Source organism: Chrysemys picta, chromosome 24 (assembly GCF_011386835.1).
Source record: "Chrysemys picta bellii isolate R12L10 chromosome 24, ASM1138683v2, whole genome shotgun sequence".
Classification (NCBI taxonomy): Eukaryota; Metazoa; Chordata; order Testudines; family Emydidae; genus Chrysemys; species Chrysemys picta.
Genome location: NC_088814.1, coordinates 13,983,585 through 14,009,485, shown reverse-complemented (window position 1 = coordinate 14,009,485; position 25,901 = coordinate 13,983,585). Strand labels below are relative to the sequence as shown.

At 55.8% G+C, this 25,901-nt stretch overlaps 1 protein-coding gene and 1 long non-coding RNA gene across 3 annotated transcripts in view; both read right to left on the bottom strand.

The window, feature by feature from the left end:
• Positions 1-8,720: 8,720 nt before the first annotated feature.
• The window catches only part of LOC122173225 (zinc finger protein 383-like), a 90,374-nt gene continuing 73,193 nt past the window's right edge, over positions 8,721-25,901 (bottom strand). The window contains exons 1-4 of one of the 2 annotated variants that reach the window (XM_065577757.1): positions 15,826-16,303; positions 14,796-14,922; positions 12,680-12,793; positions 8,721-12,337 (exon numbers count right to left, since the gene is read on the bottom strand). In XM_065577757.1, the coding sequence (XP_065433829.1) occupies positions 11,460-12,337; positions 12,680-12,793; positions 14,796-14,922; positions 15,826-15,849 (1,143 nt within the window). In that variant the 5' untranslated portion in view covers positions 15,850-16,303 and the 3' untranslated portion in view covers positions 8,721-11,459. Of the gene's footprint in view, positions 12,338-12,679; positions 12,794-14,795; positions 14,923-15,825; positions 16,304-25,901 lie in introns of those variants that run through there. The other variant, XM_065577756.1, reaches the window with a different exon arrangement.
• Positions 21,629-25,893, bottom strand: LOC135977341 (uncharacterized). The gene is made up of 3 exons (XR_010594796.1): positions 24,291-25,893; positions 23,693-23,884; positions 21,629-21,883 (listed from the first exon to the last, which is right to left on the bottom strand). It is a non-coding gene; the product is annotated as an uncharacterized LOC135977341 (long non-coding RNA).

Genomic DNA, 25,901 nt, shown 5'->3' with positions numbered 1-25,901 from the left:
CCTGCCCATCAGTTCCATGAGGGAGTCAAAAGTCTGCTTTTCTGAAGTCCAGGGTCTGTATTCTGCTGCTCTCCTTACTTCCTTGTGTCAGGATCCTGAACTCGATCATCTCATGGTCACTGCCTCCCATCCACTTTTGCTTCCCCTACTAATTCTTCCCAGTTTGTGAGCAGCAGGTCACATTGTACAGACAAAGGCGCTTCTGTCCTGTGGAAGAAAACAAACAAGGCACATCCTGTGCAGGTCACAAGAGCTGAGCGCTCACCATCCATATCACCTTCCTTCTAAGAGCTTCCTCAGCTGTTGCAGGAACTACTCAGAGAAGCCTGTAAAATGGAAGCCTCATTGGGCTCCAGGGCCGGCTCCAGCATTTCTGCCGCCCCAAACCAAAAAAAAAAAGCCGTGATCGGCAGTGGCAGTTCAGCGGCAGGTCCTTCGCTCCTGGATGAAGTGAGGGACCTGCCGCCCCCGAATTGCCGCAGGTGCCGCCCCTCTCCCTTGGCCGCCCCAAGCACCTGCTTGTTAAGCTGGTACCTGGAGCCGTCCCTGGTGGGCTCTCTTCCTACACCTGGCAGTTAGTGCTTGGCTTATGCCCTGAAGCAGGAGGGTTGAAACCCTGACCCTCAGGTCATTTATCCTGTCTCTGGGAGAAGAGTTGGGGTTGTTACCTGCTCCTGCAAACCTGGCAGCTTTTCAGTTTGAAACTTTTGTTTCTCCGCTCTCCTAGGAGCAAGCCCCAGAACCTGTCTCTTAAGGAGGCCTGGTAATTGCTTCTGCCTCCAAACCCTGTTGTACCCAGTTATCTTTAACTTCCCCCAACTCAGCCACCCCGCATCCCTCCGGGTCCCCTAATGCTGCCCCCATTTTCTTCTTAATCTCATCCCAGATTGACCCCTTAACTGGAATGGGCCCTGATTTTTCCGTATCCCTTAATCCAAAAAATCCATTACCCCTGCTTGCCAGAACCCACAACTACCATCACGAGAGTCCGCCATAATAACCCCCTCCAAGCAGCTGTGCGCACTGTTGGGGAGAGGGACTTACAGGCTGCCACGCACCTGTCCGACGCAATGCATGTGAGTCATGGCAACAAGATGTTCGAGGGTTTATCCCTTCACCCTCCACTCCCTGGTTCTTCTCACATAAACAGAGAGCTGCAAAACTAGAAGTCCGAAGGTGCAGACAATTTGATGTTTATTGGGCTTAGATTCCAGCAAGCAATGAGTCCAGTTTCCTTTTGTCTTTTTCCCTCAACCTACTTCCTGTTTGCCCCCAATTTGTATAGTAATAGTCTCAACTATACCTTAACCAATCATTTTATGGAAATTTAACTAACCAATCCTAACATATTGTAACATGATTATCTAACCAATTATATCCCAGCACCTTAATTGGTTTACACCCAGCAAAATTAATTCTACAGCAGACGGAAACAATCAAAGAACCAGACAGATTCCATACAGTTTAACAATGGAGAAGTGGGGACATAAAGACAAAATAACAAGAAGTGGGGGTTTCACAATCACAACTATTGATAGGTGAGTTCTTGCCAGACAGGATGCTGTGAAATTAAATTTTCTTTAACCATCTTAAGATTTGTCTCTTTACCTGGCGGTGATGGGCACTATCGGGACAGAATCGCCTTTCTAACAGCCCAATCCCCTCTGATTTCAATGGGAGCGGCGGCGCGGCGCTAAATAGGCTGCGGCCGCGCAGCTTAGAGGGAACTGAGATGTGCAGTGGCGCAGAATTCCCCCAGGAGTAAAGTTCATACTGCTGGCTTTGCTGGCGCCACCACAGTGTCTGTTGGGCAAATGGTGGAACTGCAGCACTTCTCGGTCAGAATATATTTTCTGTGGGGAAAAGATTGGGTGCCAGACATGAATTCTGCATGAATTCCCCCAGGAGTAGATGGAGGGGTGTCCAGGGGTCAAGACTCACAGGATGGGCCGTGCTCTAGGCTCTGCTGGAGCCATCGTGACACAGAGGGTTGGTGGACAGCAGAGTATCACAGAGCTGTAGATTCTGCCCTGCACTCTGTGGTTCTCAGCCTGGGGCCCACGGGCCGCTTGCGGCACAGTCAGCGCAGGTGCAGCCCACGTGAAATCCTCAGAGACATACAAGTCGTAGATATATTGTGTGGATGTGGCCCATGTAACACACAGAGAGCTGCATATGCACCCACAATGGCAAATAGGTTGAGAACCACTGCTGTAGCCAAAGTAACAAGTGAAGTCACTCTACTCAACACTGCTTTATAAGTACTACCTGCTAATCCCAGCTATAGCTGATTGACGGGCTGGCCTTCTTGGCTCAGAGATGGATTTTGGGGAAGGAGGAATCCATGTTAATGCCCCTAGGAAGGCAGGAAGAGGTGGCCAGCCTTCAGTGATCGAGCTGGTTCCTGCCACCAGCTGTTAATGGGAAGGTGGGTGATTTAAGCTCACCAGCACTGGAACTTCTCAGGGTTGAGCTTAAGGTGTCTCTTAAGAAGAGGAGGAGGAAGTGTCTCTTCCATTCCTGTCTAGCCCCACCTGTCTCTTGTCCTCCTTCAGCCTCTCTCCTTCCCTGCTGGGGCAATGCAGAGATAAGCCCCCATCTGGGGGAGTCACAGGGAGCCTGTAGCCAATGAAGTGTGTGTGGGACACGGAGAGGGTTGTGACTCAGTGTGTGTGTGTGTGTGTGTGTGTGTGTGTGTGTGGAGGGGCTGTCAGGGAATGAGTGATGGAAACCAAAGGGGAAGTGAAAGTGAGGCCCCTGTCTGAGTATTATGACGCTGTGTGGTGCTGCCATTCCCCTTCCAGAACCTCCCCGACCTCATCTGTCATTGAACCCAGCGCTTGTAACCTGTCCTCATCACAGATGTGCTGCGTAGCTATGCCTCAGATAGCGAGTGACCCTCTCAGACAGCAGAAGCAGATCACAGACTCACATAGGAGCGATGGGCAGATCCCCTGTCAGAGGCACATTCATCTGGAAGGTGCTTCACAATACACAACACTTCCCCTGTGTTAGAGAAACACTCTCCGCACACACCCCCTCATTGCCACCACCTTACTTTGCGCTCCGTGGGGCTGTTTGTCCTGTGGGATCTGGCTCTCCCTGGGAGGCCCAGGGTCAGTCTTATAAGAACATTTGAGGAACAGGAGTCATCCCCATGGAAATCGCTTCACTTCTTTCTCAGGGCCACCTTCTTCGCCTTGGCTTTGGGTTTGGTTTTAGCCTTGCTCCCTCCTGTCTTGCTTACCTGGGGCACCCCTCCGGCAGCGGTTCCTAGGCGGGGCAGGCCAGGAGGACTCCATGCGCTCCTGTCCCCATCGCCCCTGCAGCGTCCCATTGGCTGCAGGGGCGTTCGGGGCAGGGGCAGCATGCGGAGACACAGGCCCCCCCGCCCAGCCACAGGGACATGCTGGCAGACACATGGAGCGAGCGCGCAGGAAGTCGCTCAGGCCTGCTGTACTGCCGGTGGTGGCAGTGGGGCCATTTTCAATCGCCCGGGGGCAGCAGGTGGGGCAGCAGGTGGGGCTGGGGGATGCGCAGGGGCGGCAGCTGGGGCCAGGGGAGAGACCCGGCCCCAAACTTTGCTGAAGCCAGGCCCCTGGGCCAGGAATATTCCTGGTGCCCAGCACCACAGGCCCATAGAACTCGCCACCTATGGCTTAGGGCCTGGGGCGTTTGGAGCTGACAGACCAAAGGTCTCTTCCCCTCCCCAGAGGGATGTCTCTAGTAACTGGATCTGGCGGCTGCAGCCCGTGGGTTTGTTCCAAGGGGAAGTCAAACTGCAGCACGACAAGGACAATGTGGCCTCACCCAATAGGTCCCTGGAAGAGGACGGGGCATCTGCTCCCCGACTTGTGATGGCAATGGGCAAACCCCACCCCCTTTCTGGGACTCCAACAAGGATCTGCTCAGGCAATCGCTGGGTATTTCCTGCCAGGCTCCCCTCTCAGACACTCCTGGGCCAGCCAGGGAGACAGGGACAGAAGCGAGGTCTCCAGAGACAAAATCCTGCAGTAACTTACCCCCCCTGGGGAGTCTTTTCATGCCATGGAGCAGTGGATGGCCCATTAGCAAGGCTCCAAGCCAGGCCCTTGAAAGCCGTCCTCTCCCACTGGATGAGCGAGGAAGTCTAGAAGCTGAAAATAAGGAGCAGGATCTTGGCCAGTCTCCAGGATGCAGCTTTCCATATTAACCAACCAGCTGGTGCACACGGGTCCAGAAGCTGGCGATTTCTCCTGTGGCTGCTAGATGGCGCTAGATGGCCCAGTTTGGGGTGCCCCACGACAGAAAGGGTGGCCTGCCCTGCTCAGGCCATCAGGACTCAGTGGTCAGGAGAGGCGCTTGGGGACAGGAGCTCTCTGTTGCTGCAGGAGACGGAGGTTAAACTCCGTAAGCTGTCAGGGAAGCTGAAGGTGTCGAAAGGGGAGAGCTTTAGCCGCAAGCTCAGCCAATCAGCACTGAGACTCTGAGGGGTGGGAAAGTGATATTTCCCCCCAGATGGCCCAGGGATGGCTCAGGTCACCTGTGGGGATCACTCTCCGAGCAGCCTTCCTGCCCCATCTCTTTGGGAGGGCTTCCCACAATGCAACGAGGGCTAGAGAGCAGTGGAGGGAGGGAAGCAGGGAAAAGAGAAACCAAAAATGACGAACCCCAATGTCCCCAGTAATTCTGAGGGACAATGGCCTAAGGTGTGCGGGGGAAATTCTCGCACCTTAACCTAGTGTTTTCCATGCCTTGAATTTGGCCAGCACCAGGTGGGTCAGGCTGCCTAGGTACCAAACCTCTCTGGGGCTCTTACCTGCCCCACAGGGACGTCTGTCTTCTCACTAAATTAGCAGTGGGAAAGGGGAAAACTCCAGCGAGGCTCCTTCTCGCGCTCACAGACATGACCCAGAATTCTCTCTCAGTCCTCGAGGGGAGACCTTGAGGAGGGGACTCCCTGCAGCAAAGCCATTGCCCCCACCCTGCAGCCTCTTTTACCTGCCCGTTGTCATAGACTCTCTGTGAGATCACCGCCTCCCAACCTCCTGTGACCAATCAGCAAAAGGCTATTGTGATGTCACTGCCCTGGCCAGCCCCTTTGCATGTTTGAGCTGCTCCCGCTGTGTCACACCCCCACCCCCAATCATTCAGTGTTAGTTCTGGGATCAAGCAGGTAACACATGGAAACATCAGCGGCTGCTCAATGTGCCACACTCAGCTTTGCAGAGATTTGGAGACGTTAAGGCAAGAAGAGACCTTTGGATCATCCAGTCATGGAATCATAGGACTGGAAGGGAGGTCATCGAGGTCACCTGCACTCAAGGCAAGACTAAGTACTATATAGATCATCTCTGACAGGTGTTTGTCTAACGTGCTCTTAAAAATCTCCAATGATGGAGATTCCACAACCTCCCTAGGCAATTTATTCCAGAGCTTAACCACCCTGACAGTTAGGAAGTTTTTCCTAATGTCCAACCTAAACCTCCCTTGCTGCAATTTAAGCCCATTGCTTCTTGTGCTACCTCATAGAATCATAGAATCATAGAATATCAGAGTTGGAAGGGACCTCAAGAGGTCATCTAGTCCAACCCCCTGCTCAAAGCAGGACCAATTCCCAGCTAAATCATCCCAGCCAGGGCTTTGGCTAAATCATCCCAGCCAGGGCTAACCTCAGAGGTTAAGGAGAAAAAATTTCCTCCCTCCTCCTTGTAACAATGTTTTAGGTACTTGAAAACTGTTCTCATGTCCCCTCTCAGTCTGCTCTTCTCCAGACTAAACAAACCCAATTCTTTCAATCTTCCCTCATAGGTCATGTTTTCTAGACCTTTAATCATTTTTGTTGCTCTTCTCTGGACTTTCTCCAATTTGTCCGCATCTTTCCAGAAATGTGGTGCCCAAAACTGTACACGATAATCCAGTTGAGGCCTAATCAGCGTGGAGTAGAGTGGAAGAATTACTTCTCGTGTCTTGATTTCAACACTCCTACTAATACATCCCAGACTGATGTTGGCTTTTTTGCAACAGGTTACATTGTTGACTCTTATTTAGCTTGTGGTCCACTATGATCCTTGGATCCTTTTCCGCAGTCTCCTTCCTAGGCAGTCATTTCCCATTCTGTATGAGTGCAACTGATTGTTCCTTCCTAAGTGGAGTACTTTGCATTTGTCCGTATTAAATTTCATCCTATTTACCTCAGACCATTTCTCCAGTTTGTCCAGATCATTTTGAATGTTCATCCTATCCTCCAAAGCACTTGCAACCCCTTCCAGCTTGGTGTCATCTGCAAACTTTGTAACGGTATTCTCTATGCCACGATCTAAATCATTGATGAAGATATTGAACAGAACCAGACCCAGAACTGATCCCTGCAGGACCCCACTCATTATGCCCTTCCGGCCTGACTGTGAACCACTGATAACTACTCTCTGGGAACAGTTTTCCAACCAGTTATGCACCCACCTTATAGTAGCTCCATCTAGGTTGTATTTCCCTAGTTTGTTAATGAGAAGGTCATGTGAGACTGTATCAAAAGCCTTACTAACGTCTAGATATAGCATATCTACCGCTTCCCCCCATCCACAAGGTTTGTTACCCAGTCAAAGAAAGCTACCAGGGGTTGGTTTGACATGATTTGTCCTTGATAAATCCATGCTGGCTATTGCTTATCACCTTATTATCTTCGAGACGTTTTCAGATGGATTCCTTAATTATTTGCTCCATTCTCTCTCCTGGTACAGAAGTTAAGCTGGCTGGTCTGTAATTGCCTGGCTTGTCCTTATTTCCCTTTTCATAGGTGGGAACTACATTTGCCCTTTTCCAGACTTCTGGAATCTCTCCCATCTTCCATGACTTTTCAAAGATAATAACTAAAGTAAAGCTAGTCCATTGGGTGTGTGAGAAGGTAAATCGCCTCCCTCGCCCAGCAGCGCCCCCAGGGCAATGACCCAATGCCTCCCCCTAACCACAGGGACAGAGGCTGAAAGTCCATCTGATGGCAGGTCAGGGGCTGGCGTGGAATGGGCTGGGATCTCAGCCTGGGCCCTAGTGAGGTAGGTGACCTGTCACACACAACCACACCCAGCAAGGCCTGCTCCGATTTTCTCCCTGTTTGTGAGTCCCAGCAGAGAGACCAGGGACTCATTGGTCCATGGAGAATGGGCTCCTCTACCCCAGCTGGGGGCTGCAAGCCAATGGCCAAGGGCAGCGGGTGAGGGGAGCTGGCACTAGCGCTCCTGCAGGGTCCATGGTGTGGGATAAACAGAGAACTCCAGTGTCCAGGGCTCTCCGGCCACGTGTCCATTCCACGGCAGGAGGGGATCTGGGACCAGAGCGAGGGGGCCTGGGGCAGGAGTCTGGGACGCAGCCATCGGGGAGAAGGAGGGAATTCAGCTGTGCTGAGCAGAGATGCTGCTGCAGATGCAGCTAGTTCCCTGGGTGCGATGTCGCAGCACTTTAACTACATGGTTAATACAGAGGTTGCAGCTCAGCTGAGTAAAGTGCTGCACCTGTTTTAATGGTGTTAGGGGCTTTGCCAGGCTATAAGACTGAGGTGCAGCTTCATCCTGGCCACTCCCCTCTACCCCTGCTCCACCCCCTCCTCCTCCAGCCTGTCCATGTCCCCCCCCGGAACACTCCTTGGGCCTGCAGCAGCTGGGGGGAGGCACAAGTGGCACCTCTGTTGGAGGAATTTCCCAGGGTGGGGGAGGGCTTTACACCTTCCCTACAGCCCCTTTGGCCTGCGCTAGCCAGCCTGGGAGCCAGAGCACAGTGGTGGGCTGGGTCCAGACTTCAAGAATGTCTCTTGATGTAGGGTCCAAACCCGGATTCTGCCTTGAAGTGCGTAGGGGCTGGTTCTCTGAGGGGCTGGACCCCTGCCCTGCCCACGGACTCCAGATGCAGTTGGAACAAGGTCCCTGCAGCTCTGTAGTTCAAAGAGATAAATGAAGATACCCAAAATGAGGCCATTGTTGTACATTTAGGTCTTACCACCTTCCCATTAACAACAGTAGGTGGGCTAAGGCTCATTGTCAGTCACTGTTTATACTTGATCACGGCTGACCTGGTTCTGGTCGTAAGCGGAGGCCTGGCAGTGAAAGGTCCTGATTCTATCCCCAGCACCCAGAGACAGATGGTCCCTCAGGGATGTAACGACCCTGGGGGATATTTTACACTCATGATCTTTCCCACGGGCTGGGGAATTGCACAGTCTCATCCCAGGGCTAAGTTGCACAAAGTGAAAATAACTGAAATGTGACCCCTGCGTTGCACACTGTGCTGTGCTGCCCTGGGCAGATGTGGCTTTAAGCTGGTGTCCAAGCCCCGTCCCACTCTCAAGAAGGACTGGGCCAAAGGAGCTGGTTTTCAGTGGCACTCATACTGCCCGGGTCCTGGCCACTGGTCCGAGGGGCTCTGCATTTTATTTTAATTTTAAATGAAGCATCTTAAACATTTTAAAAACCTTATTTACTGTACATACAACAATAGTTTAGTTCTATATTATAAACTTACAGAAAGAGACCTTCTAAAAATGTTAAAATGTATGACTGGCACGCGAAACCTTAAATTAGAGTGAATAAATGAAGAATCGGCACACCACTCCTGAAAGGTTGCCGACCCCTGACCTAGGGGTTACAGTGGACAAGAAGCTGGATATGAGTCAGCAGTGTGCCCTTGTTGCCAAGAAGGCCAATGACATACTGGGCTCCATTAGTAGGCACACTGCCAGCAGATTCAGGGAATGATTATTCCCCTCTATTCGGCACTGGTGAGGCCACACTTGGAGTATTGCGTCCAGTTTTGGGCCCCACACTACAGAATGGATATGGACAAATTGGAGAATCCAGGGGAAGGAAACAAAAATGTTTGGGGGGTGGGGGGACTGGAGCACATGACCTATGAGGAGAGGCTGAGGGAACTGGGCTTATTTAGTCTGCAGAAGAGAAGAGTGAGGGGGGATTGGCTAGCAGCCTTCAACTACCTGAAGGGGGGTTCCAAAGAGGATGGAGCTCGGCTGTTCTCAGTGGTGGCAGATGACAGAACAAGGAGCAATGGTCTCAAGTTGCAGTGGGGAGGATCTGGTTGGATATTAGGAAACACTATTTCACTAGGAGGGCGGTGAAGCACTGGAATGGGTTCCCTAGGGAGGTGGTTGAATCTCCTTCCTTAGAGGTTTTTAAGGTCAGGTATAACAAAGCCCTGGCTGAGATCATTTAGTTGGGGTTGGTCCTGCTTTGAGCAGGGGCTTGGACTAGACACCTCCTGAGGTCCCTTCCAACCCTGATCTTCTATGATCCCAAGTCAGTCTCCTGAGGGTTGGAAAAGAAAGTGTCAGACGTGGGAGTGGGCAGGGAATTCCCACTGAACCTCAAAGCACAGAGTGACCTGTCCAATCTTATAGCCCTGGTTCCAGCTATTGAGAAAATTGCTTCTGGGCTTTTTCTAGGCTAGTTCAGATCATTTGTAGATGTGTCGTTTGGGTTATTTTTTTCCCCTCTCTCTCTCTCTTTCTTTTAGTATAGTGATGCTAAAACTTTTGTAACTAATACAGCCAAATAATAAGATGAATAGCGAAGCAGGTTTAGCTACTTCATAAGAAAATGGGTAAATTTATTTCCGATTTTGAGTCTTAAAAGATTTTCTGAGATTTCAATTTTTGAATGTGCAAGTGTTTTATTGCCCCTCCTGAATTGTGGGGTTTCTCTCCTGGTGAAGGCTGTTTGGTCACATACTTTGATATTAGCTTAGTTTGACAGGATGTAGCTCAGATGCGGCTGGGAGTCGGGGAGCGGAGCAGGCCGGAGGCCGGGTCGCTCTACTTATGGGTGAGGGCAGGCCCGACCACTTCTGGAGTCCTCCAGGGAGTGGGGGCGGAGGAGGGGCGGGGGCTGGGGAAGAGCTGGTGCCCCACACAGCTGCACACTTTGCGTATGGGTAAGGACGGCCCTGAGAGGCTGCACCCAAGACTGAGGCTCTATTGCGCTCGGTGTCGTATTAGACACACACATTGTGAGAGGCAGCTCCTAGGGGAAGGAGCTTCAAGTCTAACTGTACAAAGCAGACGCAAGGAGGAGTGTGTGGGTGTCGGGAGCGTCTCCGTGATTAAGGCCGGGCTTGTAAACCAAGTTTTCAACTTCCAATAGATGTGAAAAAACAACAACAGATTTTTCTTCCTCCAAATAACAGCACTTACACTTAAAGTACAGGACAAGTAGCCCGAGTTCCCTGGAAGCTGCACAGCCGCGTAGCCACCCAGCAGCCTCCTTAGCGCCGCCTGGGCCCTCAGACAACCCACCCGGGGGGCTGCCACGGCCAGGGGAGGGGCACCCTTCCCTGAGCCCCAATCTATCCCGGCCTCCAACCTGCACCAACCCAGCTGAGCCTGAGCTGCCCTTGCCCAGGCCTGACCCCAGCCCTGGCCTTGCCAGGGAGAGGCGCCTATCCTGTGGGCCTGGCCCTGCAGCTGATACGGGGGGCAGGGGGTCGCCTCCCCCCCCAAGCCTAGGTGCTGCTGCAGGGAGAGACACCTGGGAAGAGGCCTCTCTCCCGGCCGGAGCACCCGCCTGCACCATTGGAATTCCCCACCCAGGCCTGGGACACTCATCTCCAGCTCTAATGAGTTGGATACAGGATCAAATTGATCCTAAGTGCGGAGACTCTCTGCTGCGGGGGGGACAAAATACAGGTGGATAAACTCCACTGTGCCTCAGACACAGGCCAGCGCTGCTGGAGTCAGCAGATACAGTGACGGTGATGGGGAAGGAAGGAATCCCTCCGAGTCGCCCCATTGCCTTCCGGCCTTGCAGAGGCTGAAATGATCCATCTGTCCCGCTCCTGCTCCTCCTTGTTACATGGAAATGTATTTGAAATAAGGAAAATGGTAAAAAAGAAAAATACCTGCTGCCCAGCACCACCTGGACCAGCGTGAGCACAACTGGGAAGGAGACATTTTGTCAGCAAAGGGGGGACTTGGTGACTAACAATCGCTCTGCTACTGGGGTGACAGTATAAACGTGATGCTCAGGGATTGTCCACACCAGGAAAATGGGTGTCCATTAGGACAGGCCAAAGGGGAAGATGCCAGCTAACCCCAACCCCTGTGCCCGGGCTATGTCAGCACTGCAAACAGAGCGGTGTGTTTACATCAGGATCGCTACCTCCAGCACGCCGACGCCCAGGGAAATCCTAGAGCAGAAGACAAACCCCATGTCCATTTTCACTCAGTGAGGCGACTTGTGGTCACCCCTATTTCCCCCACCTGGGGCTGATGGAAACTCCTTGCTGGAAGGACACACACTCCAATGACTCACAGGAGAAAGGAGCACGGGACTCACCCCAGAGAAGGGCGACCTGTAAAAGGCACAAGTGGGCAACACACGAGGCAGTTGAGAGAACAGAGGGACACAAATTGTGCAAACAAACCACAAGGTCACTATGTGGGAATTAGCAAATGTGTTTTTTAAAAAAGTCTTTTCTCTGCCCTACACAACGTTTCTACGCTGCGTCGCTGTCCTGTGAACACCCTGATGTCTTGTAAGGGGTGGGCCCTGAGTGAAACTTTTCCCACATTCACAGCATCTATAAGGTCTCTCTCCCGTGTGAATTCTCTGATGTACAATGAGGTCTGAGCTCACACTGAAGCCTTTCCCACACTCACAGCACTGATAGGGTCTCTCTCCTGTATGCCTTGCCTGATGTGTAATTAGGGTTGATTTCTGCCTGAACAGTTTCTCACACTCACAGCACTCATAGGGGCGCTCTCCAGTGTGGATCCTCTGATGTGTAATAAGAGCTGAACTCTGTGTGAACATTTTTCCACACTCAAAGCACTGATGAGGTATCTTTCCCTTGTGGATATTCTGATGTCCAATAAGGTCTGAGCTGACAGTGAAGCTTTTCCCGCACTCACAGCATTCGTAGGGTTTCTCCCCTGTGTGGATCCTCTGATGGTTACTAAGGGTAGAGGTCAGAGTGAAGGTTTTCTCGCACTCACTGCATTCATGGGCTCTCTCTCCTGTGTGGATTCTCTGATGTTTTAAAAGGCCTGAGTGGTTAGTGAAATGTTTTCCACACTCAGTGCATGTGTTTTTTCTCTCTCCTGTGGGTATTCTCGGCTGGGCTGTGGTTTCCAGGAGGTCCTGGTGAGTTCCCTGACAATTAATGGAGTTACCCACTTTCTCCGCTGGCTGGTTTCTCTGCTCCCTCTCTGGCCTGTGCTGACTCCCACAGGCTTTGCCCTGCACATGATGCCGGGACACATTCCCTCTGGAGCCATGCGATAATCCCCCAGGTGTTGCCACTTGCTCAGAATCTTCCTGCTGAGGATTCTGCTTCTTCTCCTCACTCACCATCCCAGCACCTGCTGGGACAGAGAGAGAAACCTCAGAGACAGGGATGGAAAGGGGAAAACAACCAAAATTAGAGCTGGAGAGACAGAGAAGAAACCTAGTAGCTGGATTCTCCACAACTCTTCCCCACAGGGGAGAGAGGAGGGGAACAATTCTGCCTCCACATCCCCTCGGGGAGGGAGCTCTGCCACGTGTCAGTCAGGATGCGTAGGAAGCCATGAGCGACAGCTGCCCTGAGGATACACGGCCTCCTGGGGATACTCCTGAACCCCGAGAGCTCACAAGGCTTTTAGGGACTCCCAGCTGTTTCCTTCGGGCACTGAGAGCTTTGAGTTGGTTTAATGATCCCTCACCTGCGCAAGCACCTCTGGGGATCTCTCCTTCCTCACAGCCCTGGAGATCCGGGACCCACGGCTCCTCCCCTCGTTCCAGCTGGGAGTTCACATCAGGTTTGGAAACTGGACACTCTGCTCAGGAGAAAGAAAACAAGGGAGATCAGGGAATTCATGGGACGTTTCTATTACTTTAACCCCAGCCCATTTTACAGCAGGGAAAGGCTGGGGGCAGCTCCCCAGGTGCAGGAGACTCTGCGTATGAGGGATTTAACTCTCCCATCTCTGCTGGGAACACACACAGCCAGACACTGCTCAGCAAACGGGGTCCTAAAACACAGAGACAGGAACTCCACGTTCCAGGAAGTTAAGGCCCCAGCCAGAGGGGAAGTTACCCTGGACCTGCTTCTTCATCCCAGAGAGAAACCCCGAGAGAATGGGGGAGTTGTAGGAGAGCTGGGACCGGTGAGCACGGGCTGGTGGGATTCAGCGCAGTGAGGAATAGGAGGGACGGGGGGTGTCACCGAATGTCGTATCTCAGGACATGTCTACACTTGAGACACCATGACTGGAGTGCTGTAGTGGGTTAGTGTAGATATTCAGCAATGGAAAGGTTCTGCTGTCGGGGTAGGTCATCCACCTCCCGCAGAGGCAATAGCTAGTCCACAGAAGCATCATTTTCTGCATAAAAACCAACTATTCTAACTACCCTAAATTCCACAGGTGCATTCAGATGGCCTTGAAATATGCTGGTTTCTATGGTCATTCATGGACGGGTTACTGGTCCCAGTATGGGGTGACTGGTTAAAGATGTTCCTGAGATTCAGCCCACCACCCTAGGCAGCTTTTGACAAAATCATCTTGGTCTTGAAATGTTTTTTGCACACAACTGGGGCTGAAACTGGTTCTAATTGTCCCTGGACTGATCACAGTCACTTGGCGTTGATCTGTTAATACAGGACACCCCTGTCTTCTGCAGGAAACCAGCTCTGAAAGCCAATAGCTGCGGAATCTGGAATCTCAGAGCAGCACAAGCCAAACTGAGCAGTCGCTGACCTGGAAATGCACACGTGCTGCCAGACTCGTCCCTATGAAGTGCGCGAGGGTTGCCAGCAATCTGCTGGTCCAGGGAAAGGTTTGCTCAAGGGGATGGGCTGCGGCCACTGAACCTGAACAACACCCATGAACTGAAGCCTGAGCCCGAGCTCCGATAGCTTTCACACTATGTGTGTGGTGCATTTTTCTTGCATTCGGCAGAAGTTCCTCTCGGAAGCTTTGCCCTTTTATACCAAAATGTTTGTGTTAAGATTAATAGTTTAAAGTTCTCTGAACTAAAAAACCCACTTTCTTCCCCAGTCTGCACTTAAACTTTTTGCTAGCCTAGCTCTGTGTGATGGGGCTGTGAAAAATCACACCGCTGACCAACCCAGCTATGCTGGGAAAAGCTCTAGGGTAGACATACAGCTATGAAGAACCACTGAGAAGAACATGCCACCATTTGTGTTGTGTTCCACGGATCGGAATACCAGCATTTTCCTGCATGTGTGTCAGCTGTGGATGACTGGGAGCAGCTTGGCAGAGATGTGACTGTGATATGAAGAGAGCTGCATGTAAAACTTGGGGGCCTAGTCTGCCTCATGCCCGTGCTAAGGGCTGGAGGCTGGGTCCGTGAAGGTGCACAGGGGTGAGGTCTTGTCACCGAGATTGTCAGCATCCTGGTGACATATGTGGTAGTGATCCTCAGGGCTCAGTGAGAGCTAAGCGAAGTCTGTGACTCAGGAGGAAACCTCGGGGCGAGGGGAAAGGGGTGATCTCACTTTGCAGGTCCGAGCTGGTTTGTGTGGAGTGGGATCAGTGTGTGAGTGCCGGCCAAGGGTCAGAAGTTTCTGTTTGTCACATTGGACCTAAATCCATGTTTTGCCCTAGCAAAGAGAAGATGTCAGACTTCGTGCTGTGCTGCCCCTGTGCGCTGTTCCCAGAGCGTCCTGTAGCAGGGGAGGGCAGAGCGCTAGGGTGTGTGTCACTGGCTTGTTGGGGTGTTGCTGAAACAGGGCAGAGTAGAGGATGCATTGTGGGGATGCCATAAGCCTTAACTCTGCATTTCCCCTCCTAAGAACGGAGGGACAGGAACCCTTACCCAGCGAGGTCACGTTCTCATAGTTCTGCTGCATGACGTCTGTGTAGAGGGCTCTCTGAGCGGGGTCCAGCAGAGCCCCCTGCCCCGCGGTGAAATACACAGCCACCTCCTGGAAGCTCACCGGCCCCTGAAACAACAGGTGCCCCCCACTCAGTGCCTGCTGCCCCAGCCACAACTCCACTATTCATGGGGGAAAGGAGCCAATCAAATGGAAGCTCTGAGGGGCTCGCAGTCAGAGGCCAACCCCCAAACCACTCATAAGAACAGCCAGCCTGAGTCAGACCAAAGGTCCATCTAGCCCAGTATCCTGTCTGCCGACAGTGGCCAATGCCAGACGCCTCAGAGGGAATGAACAGAACAGGGAATCATCAAGTGATTCACTCGTCGCCTATTCCCAGTTTCTGGCAAACAGAGACCAGGGACACCGTCCCTGCCCATCCCTGCTAATAGCCATCTATGGATCTGCCCTCCATGAATCTATCTGGTAGCAGAGCATCCAGGAAACACCTAGGTGAGGGGACGAAGAGAGAGCCCCTGGTCTCTCCCAGCAGATCCATCACACACCTACTAGCCAGGGGCTGATACAGGAGATGGAGCCCTGGCAGGGTCCAAGGACAATTCCCTGGTAGATACCAACACCCTCCTCATTGCGAGGAGCTGGATATGAAGGGAGGGGCAGGGCCCCTAAGCTGCCCCTTTCATATTTCGCAGCTGCCGTTGGTCAGTCGGGTCAGGCTCCAGCACTGGGAGCCTGGTCAGTGTTTCCTAACCTCACCTAGGTGGGTTGTTTCCTCTCCCACAAATTAGGGCATTTCCTCTCCGAACCGCATGGCTCTGATCCTAGAATCCAGGGCACTTATTAAACAAGTCCCTGCAGGTTTGCCACCCCCTGGCCTCCTCCCTTTCTCCACCCTGGGAATTTCCTGCCCCGCTCCCACCTCCAAACCAGACCCAAACCTTCTCACCCCCTGTGTATTGCTGCCCCCTCCCTCCTGCAGCAACCCACCAGCCACCCCCCAAGAACCCCTACCTGAACTGGCTCCGCTGCAGCCATTTCTCTGCCCTGTGCCAAGGGCTGGAGCGAAGCGTGGGCGTCGTTCTGCAGCCTGGCAGGGCGAGAAGGGCAGTTGTGGAGGTGGGAGAACAGGCTTTAGGTACGTTCCCATCACGATTCCCCAGGTTCTTTCCCTGCAGACAGACCCCGAGATTCTGCCACGCTGGGCGACACGTGACAAGGAGAGAAAAGGGGACGAACTGGAGGGAATTTCTACAGACAGGGAAAGCGCGGGCGGGGGATGAATCTTCTCTGGGCGGGGGGAAGGGGAGACTAGCTCCCTGCCCCGTCTCTGCAGCCCGAGACTCTGCCCACACTCTGCCCCCCGCTCGCCCCCTCCTGCTGCTCCCCAGGGTCTCTCCTCCACCCCCTCCCCATAGCACAGAGGGGTGAGGGGGGAGCGGAGAGGCAGGGAGATGACTGGCAGGGAGGGGGTGGCGAGGAAGAAACTGGCAGGTGGGGGGCGGGATGAGGAGGTACGGGCGGCGAGTTGTAGGGGCTCGTGGTGCCTGGGCACCAGGAATATTCCTGGCCTGGGGCCCGGCTCCACAAATGTTCGGGCCCGGGTCTCTCCCGCGACACTGCCTGCCACCCCCATGCGTCCCCCAGTCCCTCCTGCCACCCCCGCACCCTCCTTCCCCTCCCCCCCACCTGCCGCCCCCGCACACTCCCCCCGGCCCCTGGTCCCACCTGCCTCCCCCAGGCGATTAAAAAAGGCCCATCCCTGTGCTGCGGCCCCTGGGGTAGTGAGGGGGGCAGCAGCGTGAGGAGACCCCCTGGCCTATGCCGCCTAGGAGCCGCTGCCCCAGGTAAATGCTGTATCCTCCACCCGTTCCAAGAGCCTGCACCCCACCGCCTACCCCCACATCCCTCCCCGCCAACCCAAACTCCCTCCCCGCCAACCCAAAAACCCTCCCAGGCCCTGTACCCTCTCACCCCTCCTGCACCCCACCCCTGTCCCAGCCCAGAGCCTGCATCCAGCACCCACACTCTATCCCAGAGCTGGCACCCCACACCCCCATTTCCTCCCAGAGCCTGCACACCCGCCCCCTCACCCCCTGCACCCAAACTCCCCCCCAGAGCCTGCACCCTGCACCCCTCCTGCACCCAAACTCCCTCCCGGAACCTGCACCCCTCACCCCTCCTGCACCCCACCACTGCCCCAGCTGAGCCTGCACCCAGCATCCCCTCCGACACCCTCATTTCCTCCCAGAGCCTGCAGGCCCGCCCCCTCACCCAAACTCCCTCCGCCCCTCCCCCTTCCCGCATCCAAACTCCCTCCCAGAGCCTGCGCCCCTCCCCCCTCCAGCATCCAAACTCCCTCCCCCCTCCGGCACCCCCACCCCTGCCCCAGGGGAAGGGGCAGAGCAGGGGCTGGCAGAGACACGTGTTCACGGTTCTGGTCAGTGGCTCTCAGCCCCCCTGCATCTCCCGGCTGCACAGACAGTTCAACCCCCCCCCCCCGCAACTCCGGCTCCCCCCTCCCCGACACCGCCCCACAGGGGACCCCCCCCAGGAGCCCTTGTGCGGAGTCACTTTCCCCGGGGTCTCCTCCCGGCCCCAGGTCCGATCTCTGGGGCTGTCCGCCCCACTTCCCCCCACCACTCCCGAGCCCGGCCCCTTCCTGTGCGTCCGGCCGGGCTGCAGCCAGCGCCTGCCCCAGGATCGCTGGGAGACGGAGCGTCCCGGGCAGCGGGTCTGGGCCCAGATCTCCGGCCGGGGGGAAGCAGGGGAAGGGGCGTGACCCACAGCCCCCTGCCCCCCATTGCCAGCCTCTGGATGCTACCCCCACCGCCCATTGCCAGCCCCTCCCTGCCCCCCTTGCCAGCCTCTGGCTGCACCCCCCCGCCCCCATTGCCAGGCTCTCCCTGCATCCCCCGGCCCCTCATTGCCAGCCTCTCCCTGCCCCTCCACTCCACATTGCCACCCTCTGGCTGCACCACCCTGCCCTCTATTGCCAACCTCTCCCTGCACCTCCCGCCCCCCATTGCCACCCTCGGGCTGCACCCCCCTGCCCCCATTGCCAGCCTCTCCCTGCATCTCCCTGCCCCCCGTTGCCATCCTCTCCCTGCCCCCCCGCCCCCCATTGGCAGCCTCTGGCTGCACCCCTCGCCCCCATTCCCAGCCTCTCCCTGCCCCCCTGCCCCCCATTGCCAGTCCCCCCTACCCCCTGGCTGCGAAGACGCCTGGTGAGGGGCGTTTGAACCCTAACAACCGCCTGGTTCCTAATGTCCTGGGGAGCATGTGGAGCAGCATCGCCCAGACAGTTCGGGAAGCCCCTTGTGTGATGTTACGTGTTCAAAACCAGGGACCCTCCATAGGCCACAGCTGTGACCCAGCTCTGCCGGGCTGTCCTCTGAGAGAGGAGCCGCTCCAGATCCGGCTGGGGTCACGGGGCACTGGGGCGACGGGACAGCCCGTGTCTCTGGGACAGGCTCGTCTGGGGCTGGCTGGACCAGGGAGGAGCAGTGCAGAGGGATTGCTGCACAAGTGAGCCTGTGGCAGGCGTGTTTGTGCCCATTGCACATCCGGCACCGACCCCTGATGCTGCTGGGTCTTGCTCAGAGACAGCGGCCTTGTCCTCCTGCCCCCAGGATCACGCACAGACAAGGCGGCTGGGCAATTTTTGTGTCATTTCCTATATTTGTACAGCTCCCAACCTCAACATCCTGGGGAGCCAAACCGACCCCCCCCCCCCCGACTCATCCTCAGACCAAGGCCCTTTGATCCACCAGGCGCAGACCTCTGCCCCTTGAGCTGCAGCGTAACCGAGAGCAGTAGCTGTTCCCTGCCCGTGGCTCAGGCACCAGAGGGGGTGAGCTAGTGCCTCTGGGCAGTCAATATCGCCTAGACGAAAGAAAGTTTAGCCCAAACAGGGACGTTAGCTGGTTCAATGGGACATGAGGGTGACAGGGATGTTGTCGCAGGGCAATCAGGTTGGTCAGGCATGACTTGCCCTTGGTGAATCCAGGTTGACTGTTCCCGATCACCTTCCTCTCTTCCAAGTGCTTCAAAATGGATTCCTTGAGGACCTGCTCTATCATTTTGCCAGGGACTGAGTGAGGCGGACCGGTCTGTAGTTCCCCAGGTTCTCTTTCTTCCCTTTTTGAAAGATGGGCATTATATTTGCCTTCTTTCCAATCTTCCAGGACCTCCCCCAATCATAGAATCTCAGGGTTGGAAGGGACCTCAGAAGGTATCTAGTCTAATCCCCTGCTCAAAGCAGGATCAACACCAACTAAATCATCCCAGCCAGGGCTTTGTCAAGCCTGACCTTAAAAACCTCTAAGGAAGGAGATTCCACCACCTCCCTAGGGAATCCATTCCAGTGCTTCACCACCCTCCTAGTGAAAAAGTTTTTCCTAATATCCAACCTAAACCTCCCCCACTGCAACTTGAGACCATTGCTCCTTACTCTGTCACCTGCCACCACTGAGAACAGTCTAGATCCATCCTCTTTGGATCCCCCCTTCAGGTAGTTGAAGGCAGCTATCAAATCCCCCCTCATTCTTCTCTTCTGCAGACTAAATAATCCCAGTTCCCTCAGCCTCTCCTCATAAGTCATGTGCCCCAGCCCCCTATTCATTTTTGTTGCCCTCCACTGGACTCTTTCCAATTTTTCCATATCCTTCTTGTAGTGTGGGGCCCAAAACTGGACACAATACTCCAGATGAGGCCTCACCAATGCCGAATAGAGGGGAATGATCATGTCCCTCGATCTGCTGGCAATGCCCCTACTTATACAGCCCAAAATGCCGTTAGCCTTCTTGGCAACGAGGGCACACTGCTGACGCGTATCCAGTTTCTCATCCACTGTAAGCCCCAGGTCCTTTTCTGCAGAACTGCCGCTTAGCCAGTCGGTTCCCAGCCTGTAGCAGTGGATGGGATTCTTCCGTCCGAAGTGCAGGACTCTGCACTTGTCCTTGTTGAACATCTGGCTGGGCCTGAGCCCCCTTCCGAGGGGCAATGTGGTTCGGCGGGTCTGTGCTGTGTCCCCTCCTGAGGGTGAGGGAGGACGGTGAGCGAGATCCCCCTGTGCAGACGATCTCCTCACACGGTGGCTCCCAGCACTCTAGCCCAGCACTGAGTGTCCCAGAGAGGAGCGGGGAGAGGCCAGGCCAGGTTGGGATTTTGGAGGAGTGATGTGGTTGGTGTGGAGGGCAGTTCAGGTCTCCGGATGGCAGGGGTGCTCTGCACCTCTGACCTCGCAGGTGCCTTGTCACTAGTGTGCCCCTCTCCCGTCTGCACTAGCCCCTGGAGGGCCGTGAGCGCAGGAGTCAGAGCGGGTCCCTGAGGGTTGGTAGCCTCCTGCCTTGAGCCTCAGAGACCCTTTCCACCACAGAGACGGCTGGACATTTCATCTCCGTGCTCCCCTCTGGTTGCTACCTGATGCCCCTGCACTAGCATGATCCGCTCTCTGCCCTGCGGGACCCCTCTCGCGGGCGGGGTCTCCAGAGCCCCGTGCTAAGGGGCTGATCTGCCGTCCTAGGCAGAGGGACACGCCATCCAGGTGAGCCCATGGGCGTTGAGCTCGGTGACCAGGAATGTGCCCTGCACTGTGCTGCCGGCATGGCATGGGCTGGCCTGTGGGGGCAGGTGGGCTGCTCTGTCTCACACTCCGGCCCCTCTGCAGCTTCCTGACTGGGAAAGTGACTTTAAAAGAGCATCTCGATGGCCGTGGGGCTGATTGCTGAGGGGAAGCTGCCCGGCCACCTCTCCTCGCGCCGTCCCTGCAGCGCGGCCTGGCCTAGTGCCTTGGTGCAGGGGTAGAGCCCTGCTGCACTGGGGAGCGTCACGGAGGAACGGCTAGATGACGCCGTCGCCAAGGAAAACAAGTGTCCTGTTAACCGCACAGTGCCCTGAGCTGAGCGAAGGAGACCCTGTGCCCCGCCCACTGCCACTGACCTACCCCTGCCGGCCCCTCCCAGAGAGTAATGGGGCCATGTGCTTTCATCTGAGCTTATCCGACCCTGTGACATACGGGGGTCAATGTTGCTCCTGCTCCTGTCCCCACACCTGCTGCTGTTGCAAACAGGCCCCGTTGTGGGGGGCAGGTGAGGGAGGGGAAAGGGAACAGGCCATGTAGGGGAGGGGAGCAACGTGTGGGCAGTACACTGAATCAGCGCAGGCTGTGACTTCACTTTCTGCCCTATGCCCCGAGCTGCCGAGGGGCCAGATGACGCCCAGCGCCTCTGTGAATACTGGCTGAATGCCGGTAACGTCCCCTTCACACTGATCAGGAGAGTCCTTTTATCCCCCGTTTGTGACAATCGAGAACAAACCCCTGCTGGCTGACGGGGCACATGCAGCGGAGCCGGGCGGCGTTGGCGAGGAGCGGTACCGCAGCGCCAGCCCTTGGAGACGTTCTCTGCTTAGGACAGTGCACGGTGTGAGCTCTCACTGCGCAGCCTCCACGCTGGAGTAGTTACTCTCAGGAATCGCAGCCCTGATGGAATTACATGGCACAGCCCTGGAGGGGGAACTGCCAAAGAAACCCACCGCAGGAGCATTCAACTCAGAAAGGGGAACTGCACAGACGTGAGGGGGCTCGTTAAATGGAAATTAAAAGCAACACGCCAGGGTGAAATGCCAGCAAAGCGCACGGAGACCGTTTAAAAACACCATGCTAGAGGCTCCCACTACATGTATCCCGCAAATAAAAAACAAACCAGTGCGAGGATAAAAAAAATGCCCCCAGGGCTAAACAGCCGAGTAAAAGAGGCACTTTGGAAGTCAAATCCTAGTGAGGAAAATACAAAGACGCACAAACTCTGGCAAGTCAAATGAAAAGTATAATAAGGCCAAAAAAGAACGTGAAGAGCAACTAGCTAAGGCACAACAACTAACAGCAAAGTACTGGTTAAGTACATGGGATGCAGGAAGTCTGCCAAACAGTCAGCAAAGCCACTAGGCTATCGAGGCGCTAAAGGAGCACTCCAGGAAGACCAGGCCATTGCGGAGAAACTTCTGTCTTCAGTGCAGAGGATGCGGAGGAAATCCATACGCGCCAGCCCTGCTTTTTAGGTGACAGATGCTAGAATCAAAGAATTATAGACCCATCGGGTTAGAAGGGACTGCAAGGTTCAGGGAGGGCGTTTGGGTGCAGGAGGGGGTTTGGGGTGCGGGCTTTGGGACGGAGTTTGGGTGCAGGCTCTGGACTGGGACAGGGGGTTGGGGTGCAGAAGGGGGTGCAGGCTCTGGGCTGGAGCATGGGGTTGGGGTGCAGGAGGGGGTTTGCGGGCTGGGTGGGAGAGGGGGTTTGGGTGCTGGGTGCAGGCTCTGGGCTGGGACAGTGGGTTGGGGTGCAGGAGGGGGTACGGGAGGGGGTTTGGGGGCTGGGTGTGAGAGAGGGTTTGGGGGCTGGGTGCAGGCTCTGGGCTGGGACAGAGGGTTGGAGTGCAGGAGGGAGTTTGGGTGCTGGGTGCAGGCTCTGGGCTGGGGCAGGGGGTTAGGGTTGGGGTGCAGAAGGGGTGCAGGCTATAGGATGGAGTTTGGGTGCTGGGTGCAGGCTCTGGACTGGGACCGGGGGTTGGGGTGCAGGAGGGGGTGTGGGAGGGGGTTTGGGGGCTGGGTGTGAGAGGGGGATTTGGGGACTGGGTGCAGGCTCTGGGCTGGGGGTTGAGGTGCAGAAGGGTGTGCAGGCTCTAGGATGGAGTTTGGGTGCTGGGTGCAGGCTCTGGGCTGGGACCGGGGGTGGGGTGCAGGAGGGGGTATGGGAGGGGGATTGGGGAAAGGGTGTGAGAGGGGGTTTGGGTGCTGGGTGCAGGCTCTGGGCTGGGACAGAGGGTTGGGGCGCAGGAGGGAGTTTGGGTGCTGGGTGCAGGGGGTTGGGGTGCAGGAGCGGATATGGGAGGGGTGTTGGGGGATGGGTGTGAGAGGGGGTTTGGGTGCTGGGTGCAGGCTCTGGGCTGGGACAGAGGGTTGAGGTGCTGGAGGGCGTATGGGAGGGGGTTTGGGTGCTGAGTGCAGGCTCTGGGCTGGGACAGGGGGTTGGGGTGCAGAAGGGTGTGCAGGCTCTAGGATGGAGTTTGGGTGCTGGGTGCAGGCTCTGGGCTGGGACCGGGGGTTGGGGTGCAGGAGGGGGTGTGGGAGGGGGTTTGGGGGCTGGGTGTGAGAGGGAGATTTGGGTGCTGGGTGCGAGAGGGAGATTTGGGTGCTGGGTGCAGGCTCTGGGCTGGGACCGGGAGTTGGGGTGCAGGAGGGAGTGTGGGAGGGGGTTTGGGGGCCGGGTGTGAGAGGGAGATTTGGGTGCTGGGTGCAGGCTCTGGGCTGGGACCGGGAGTTGGGGTGTAGGAGGGGGTTTGGGGGCTGGGTGCGAGAGGGGGATTTGGGTGCTGAGTGCAGGCTCTGGGCTGGGGCAGGGGGATGGGGGGCAGAAGGGGGTGCAGGCTCTAGGATGGAGTTTGGGGGCTGGGTGCAGGCTCTGGGCTGGGACCGGGGGTTGGGGTGTAGGAGGGGGTTTGGGGGCTGGGTGCGAGAGGGGGATTTGGGTGCTGAGTGCAGGCTCTGGGCTGGGGCAGGGGGATGGGGGGCAGAAGGGGGTGCAGGCTCTAGGATGGAGTTTGGGGGCTGGGTGCAGGCTCTGGGCTGGGACAGAGGGTTGGGGTGCAGGAGGGGGCATGGGAGGGGGTTTGGGTGCTGGGTGCAGGCTCTGGGCTGGGACAGGGCGTTGGGGTGAGGGAGGGGGTGCAGGGTGTGGGGCTGGGCCAGGGATGAGGAGTTTGGGGTGCAGCAGGCAGGCTGCCCTGGGGCTGGGGTAGGGGGCCAGAGGGGAAGATCCCCCCAGGGACAAGACAATTCCCACCTGTGCCCATGGGGTCTCTGTGGCCAAGGGTTCCCTTACCCATCACTGTAGGCTGTGCAGGAGGTGGAGGAGAACCTGGCCATGGAGGAGGCAGCGTCTCTGGGTCTGAGCAGCACCAGAGCTGGGGGAGCCGGACGGGAGCTTCTGGTACGGGAGGTTTCACGTGCAGTCCATGGAGCTGGAGAGGACAGAGCTGGGCCCAGAGTCCTGGGGCAGCTCCTCAGTTAGTTCCTGTAAGACAAAAAGGAGAAGGTCAGATTCAGGCCCCACTGACGCCTGGGCACTTCCCAGAGAGGCTGCCCAGACACAGCCAGCAGGATCCTCTGGCAACACAGCTGGGCCCTGTCCTCCCGATTCCTTCCTTCCCTTCCAACTTGACCCTTGTCCAGCCTCTCGTAGCTGCCCCTTACCTTTCTACCCCCAGCCTCAGCTTACCCTCCAGTCCCACGATTCCCTACCTGCCCCCAGCGCTGACGCCCAGAATTTCCTCTTGGCGGTGCCCAGACCTCAGCCCCAGGAATCCCTGCTCTCTGCTGTCCCCTCCAGTGCCCTGCCCAGGGGAGCCCCCTCCTTGTCCGAGATCTCCTGCCCCCCACCAGGTCCCCACAGCCGTCTCTCACTCATCTCTCACTCTTACCGCTGTCTTCTCCACCAGGGCCGCTTTGGAGCAGGGTCTTTCTAGGCTGTCCGGCCATCCTTCTGTGCGGTGAAGCACATCGGACCGGGGGGTGGAGGGAGGCGATGCTTCATCGAGTTTCATAGAGCTTAAGGCCAGAAGGCACCATTGGATCATCTCATCTGACCTCCTGAACGTTCCAGGCCATTAAATTTCACCCACCTACAATCTGAGTCTCTCACTGTAGAGTCATTTTCTCCAGCTCTCAGGTCATTTGTGTGACTCTTTTCTGCACCCTCTCCAATTTAACACCATCCTTTAAAACACGGACACGAGAAATGCCTGTCACTATTCCATTATCTCTCTTACCAATGTTATAGAGAGAGGTAAGATCCCCCCCTGCTCTTGCTCATTACTGCCCTATTTACACATCTGGGCAAGGGGGACCTGGCCATGGAGGTGGAAGAGGACTTGGCCTTGCCCTCCTCCTCCTCATCCAAGTCATCCTCTTCTGCTTTCTTGTCTATGACCACGTGCTCCATTCCTATGGCCAGGTCCTCCCCCTCCTCTTCTTCTTCCCCCTGCATCAGCACATCCTCCTCCTCCTCCATTCCTGGGTCCTCCTAGTCTATAGCCAGGTCCTCCCCCTCCTCTTCTGCCTCTTCTTCTTCCCCCTGCATGGCCACATTCTCCTCCTCCTCCTCTGTGCCAAGTCCTCTTCCTCCTGCTCCTTCTCCGTGGCCAAGTCCTAATCCTCTTCCACTTCCTTTTCCTCCATAGCCAGTATCTCCTCTTCCTTCTCTTCTTTCTCCTGCATGGCCACATCCTCGTCGTCCTCCATTACTGGGTCCTCTTCCTTCTCCTCCTCCTGGTCCAGGTCCTCCTTGTCCTCCTCTGTGGCCTGGCCTTCTCCTCTTCCTCCATAGGCAGGTGCTCCTCTTCCTCCTCCATGGCCAGATCCTTCTCTTCTTCCTTTTGCTCCATGATCAGATGTTCCTCCACCAAGGCCACGTCCTTCTCTTCCTCTTCCTTTACCTTCTTCTTCCTCCTCCTTCTCTGTGGTCAAGTCCTCTTCCTCGTCTATGGAGAGCTCCTCCTCCTCCTCTTCTGCTGACAAATTCTCCTCCTCCTCTGTAGACAGGTTCTCCTCCGCAGACTTAATAAGCCCAGTTCCCTCAGCCTCTCCTCATAAATCATGTGCTCTGGCCCCCTGATCATTTTCATTGCCCTCCACTGGGCTCTCTCCAATGTGTCCACATCCTTTCTGTAGTGGGGGGGGGGGGGCGCAAAACTCCAGATGTGGCCTCACCAACGTCGAATAGAGGGGAATGATCACGTCCCTCGAACTGCTGGCAATGCTCCTACTAATGCAGCCCAATATGCCGTTAGCCTTCTTGGCAACAAGGGCACACTGCTAACGCGTATCCAGCTTCTCATCCACTGTAACCCCAGGTCCTTTTCTGCAGAACTGCCGCTTAGCCAGTCGGTCCCCAGCCTGTAGCGGTGCATGGGATTCTTCCCTCCGAAGTGCAGGACTCTCTTGGCACCTGCAGACTCCACCCAAAGGGGCCCCTCCTAGCGCCTGAGTCACAAGGGCTGCTGTGCCCTGGGGAAGTGTTTAGTGCCCAATAA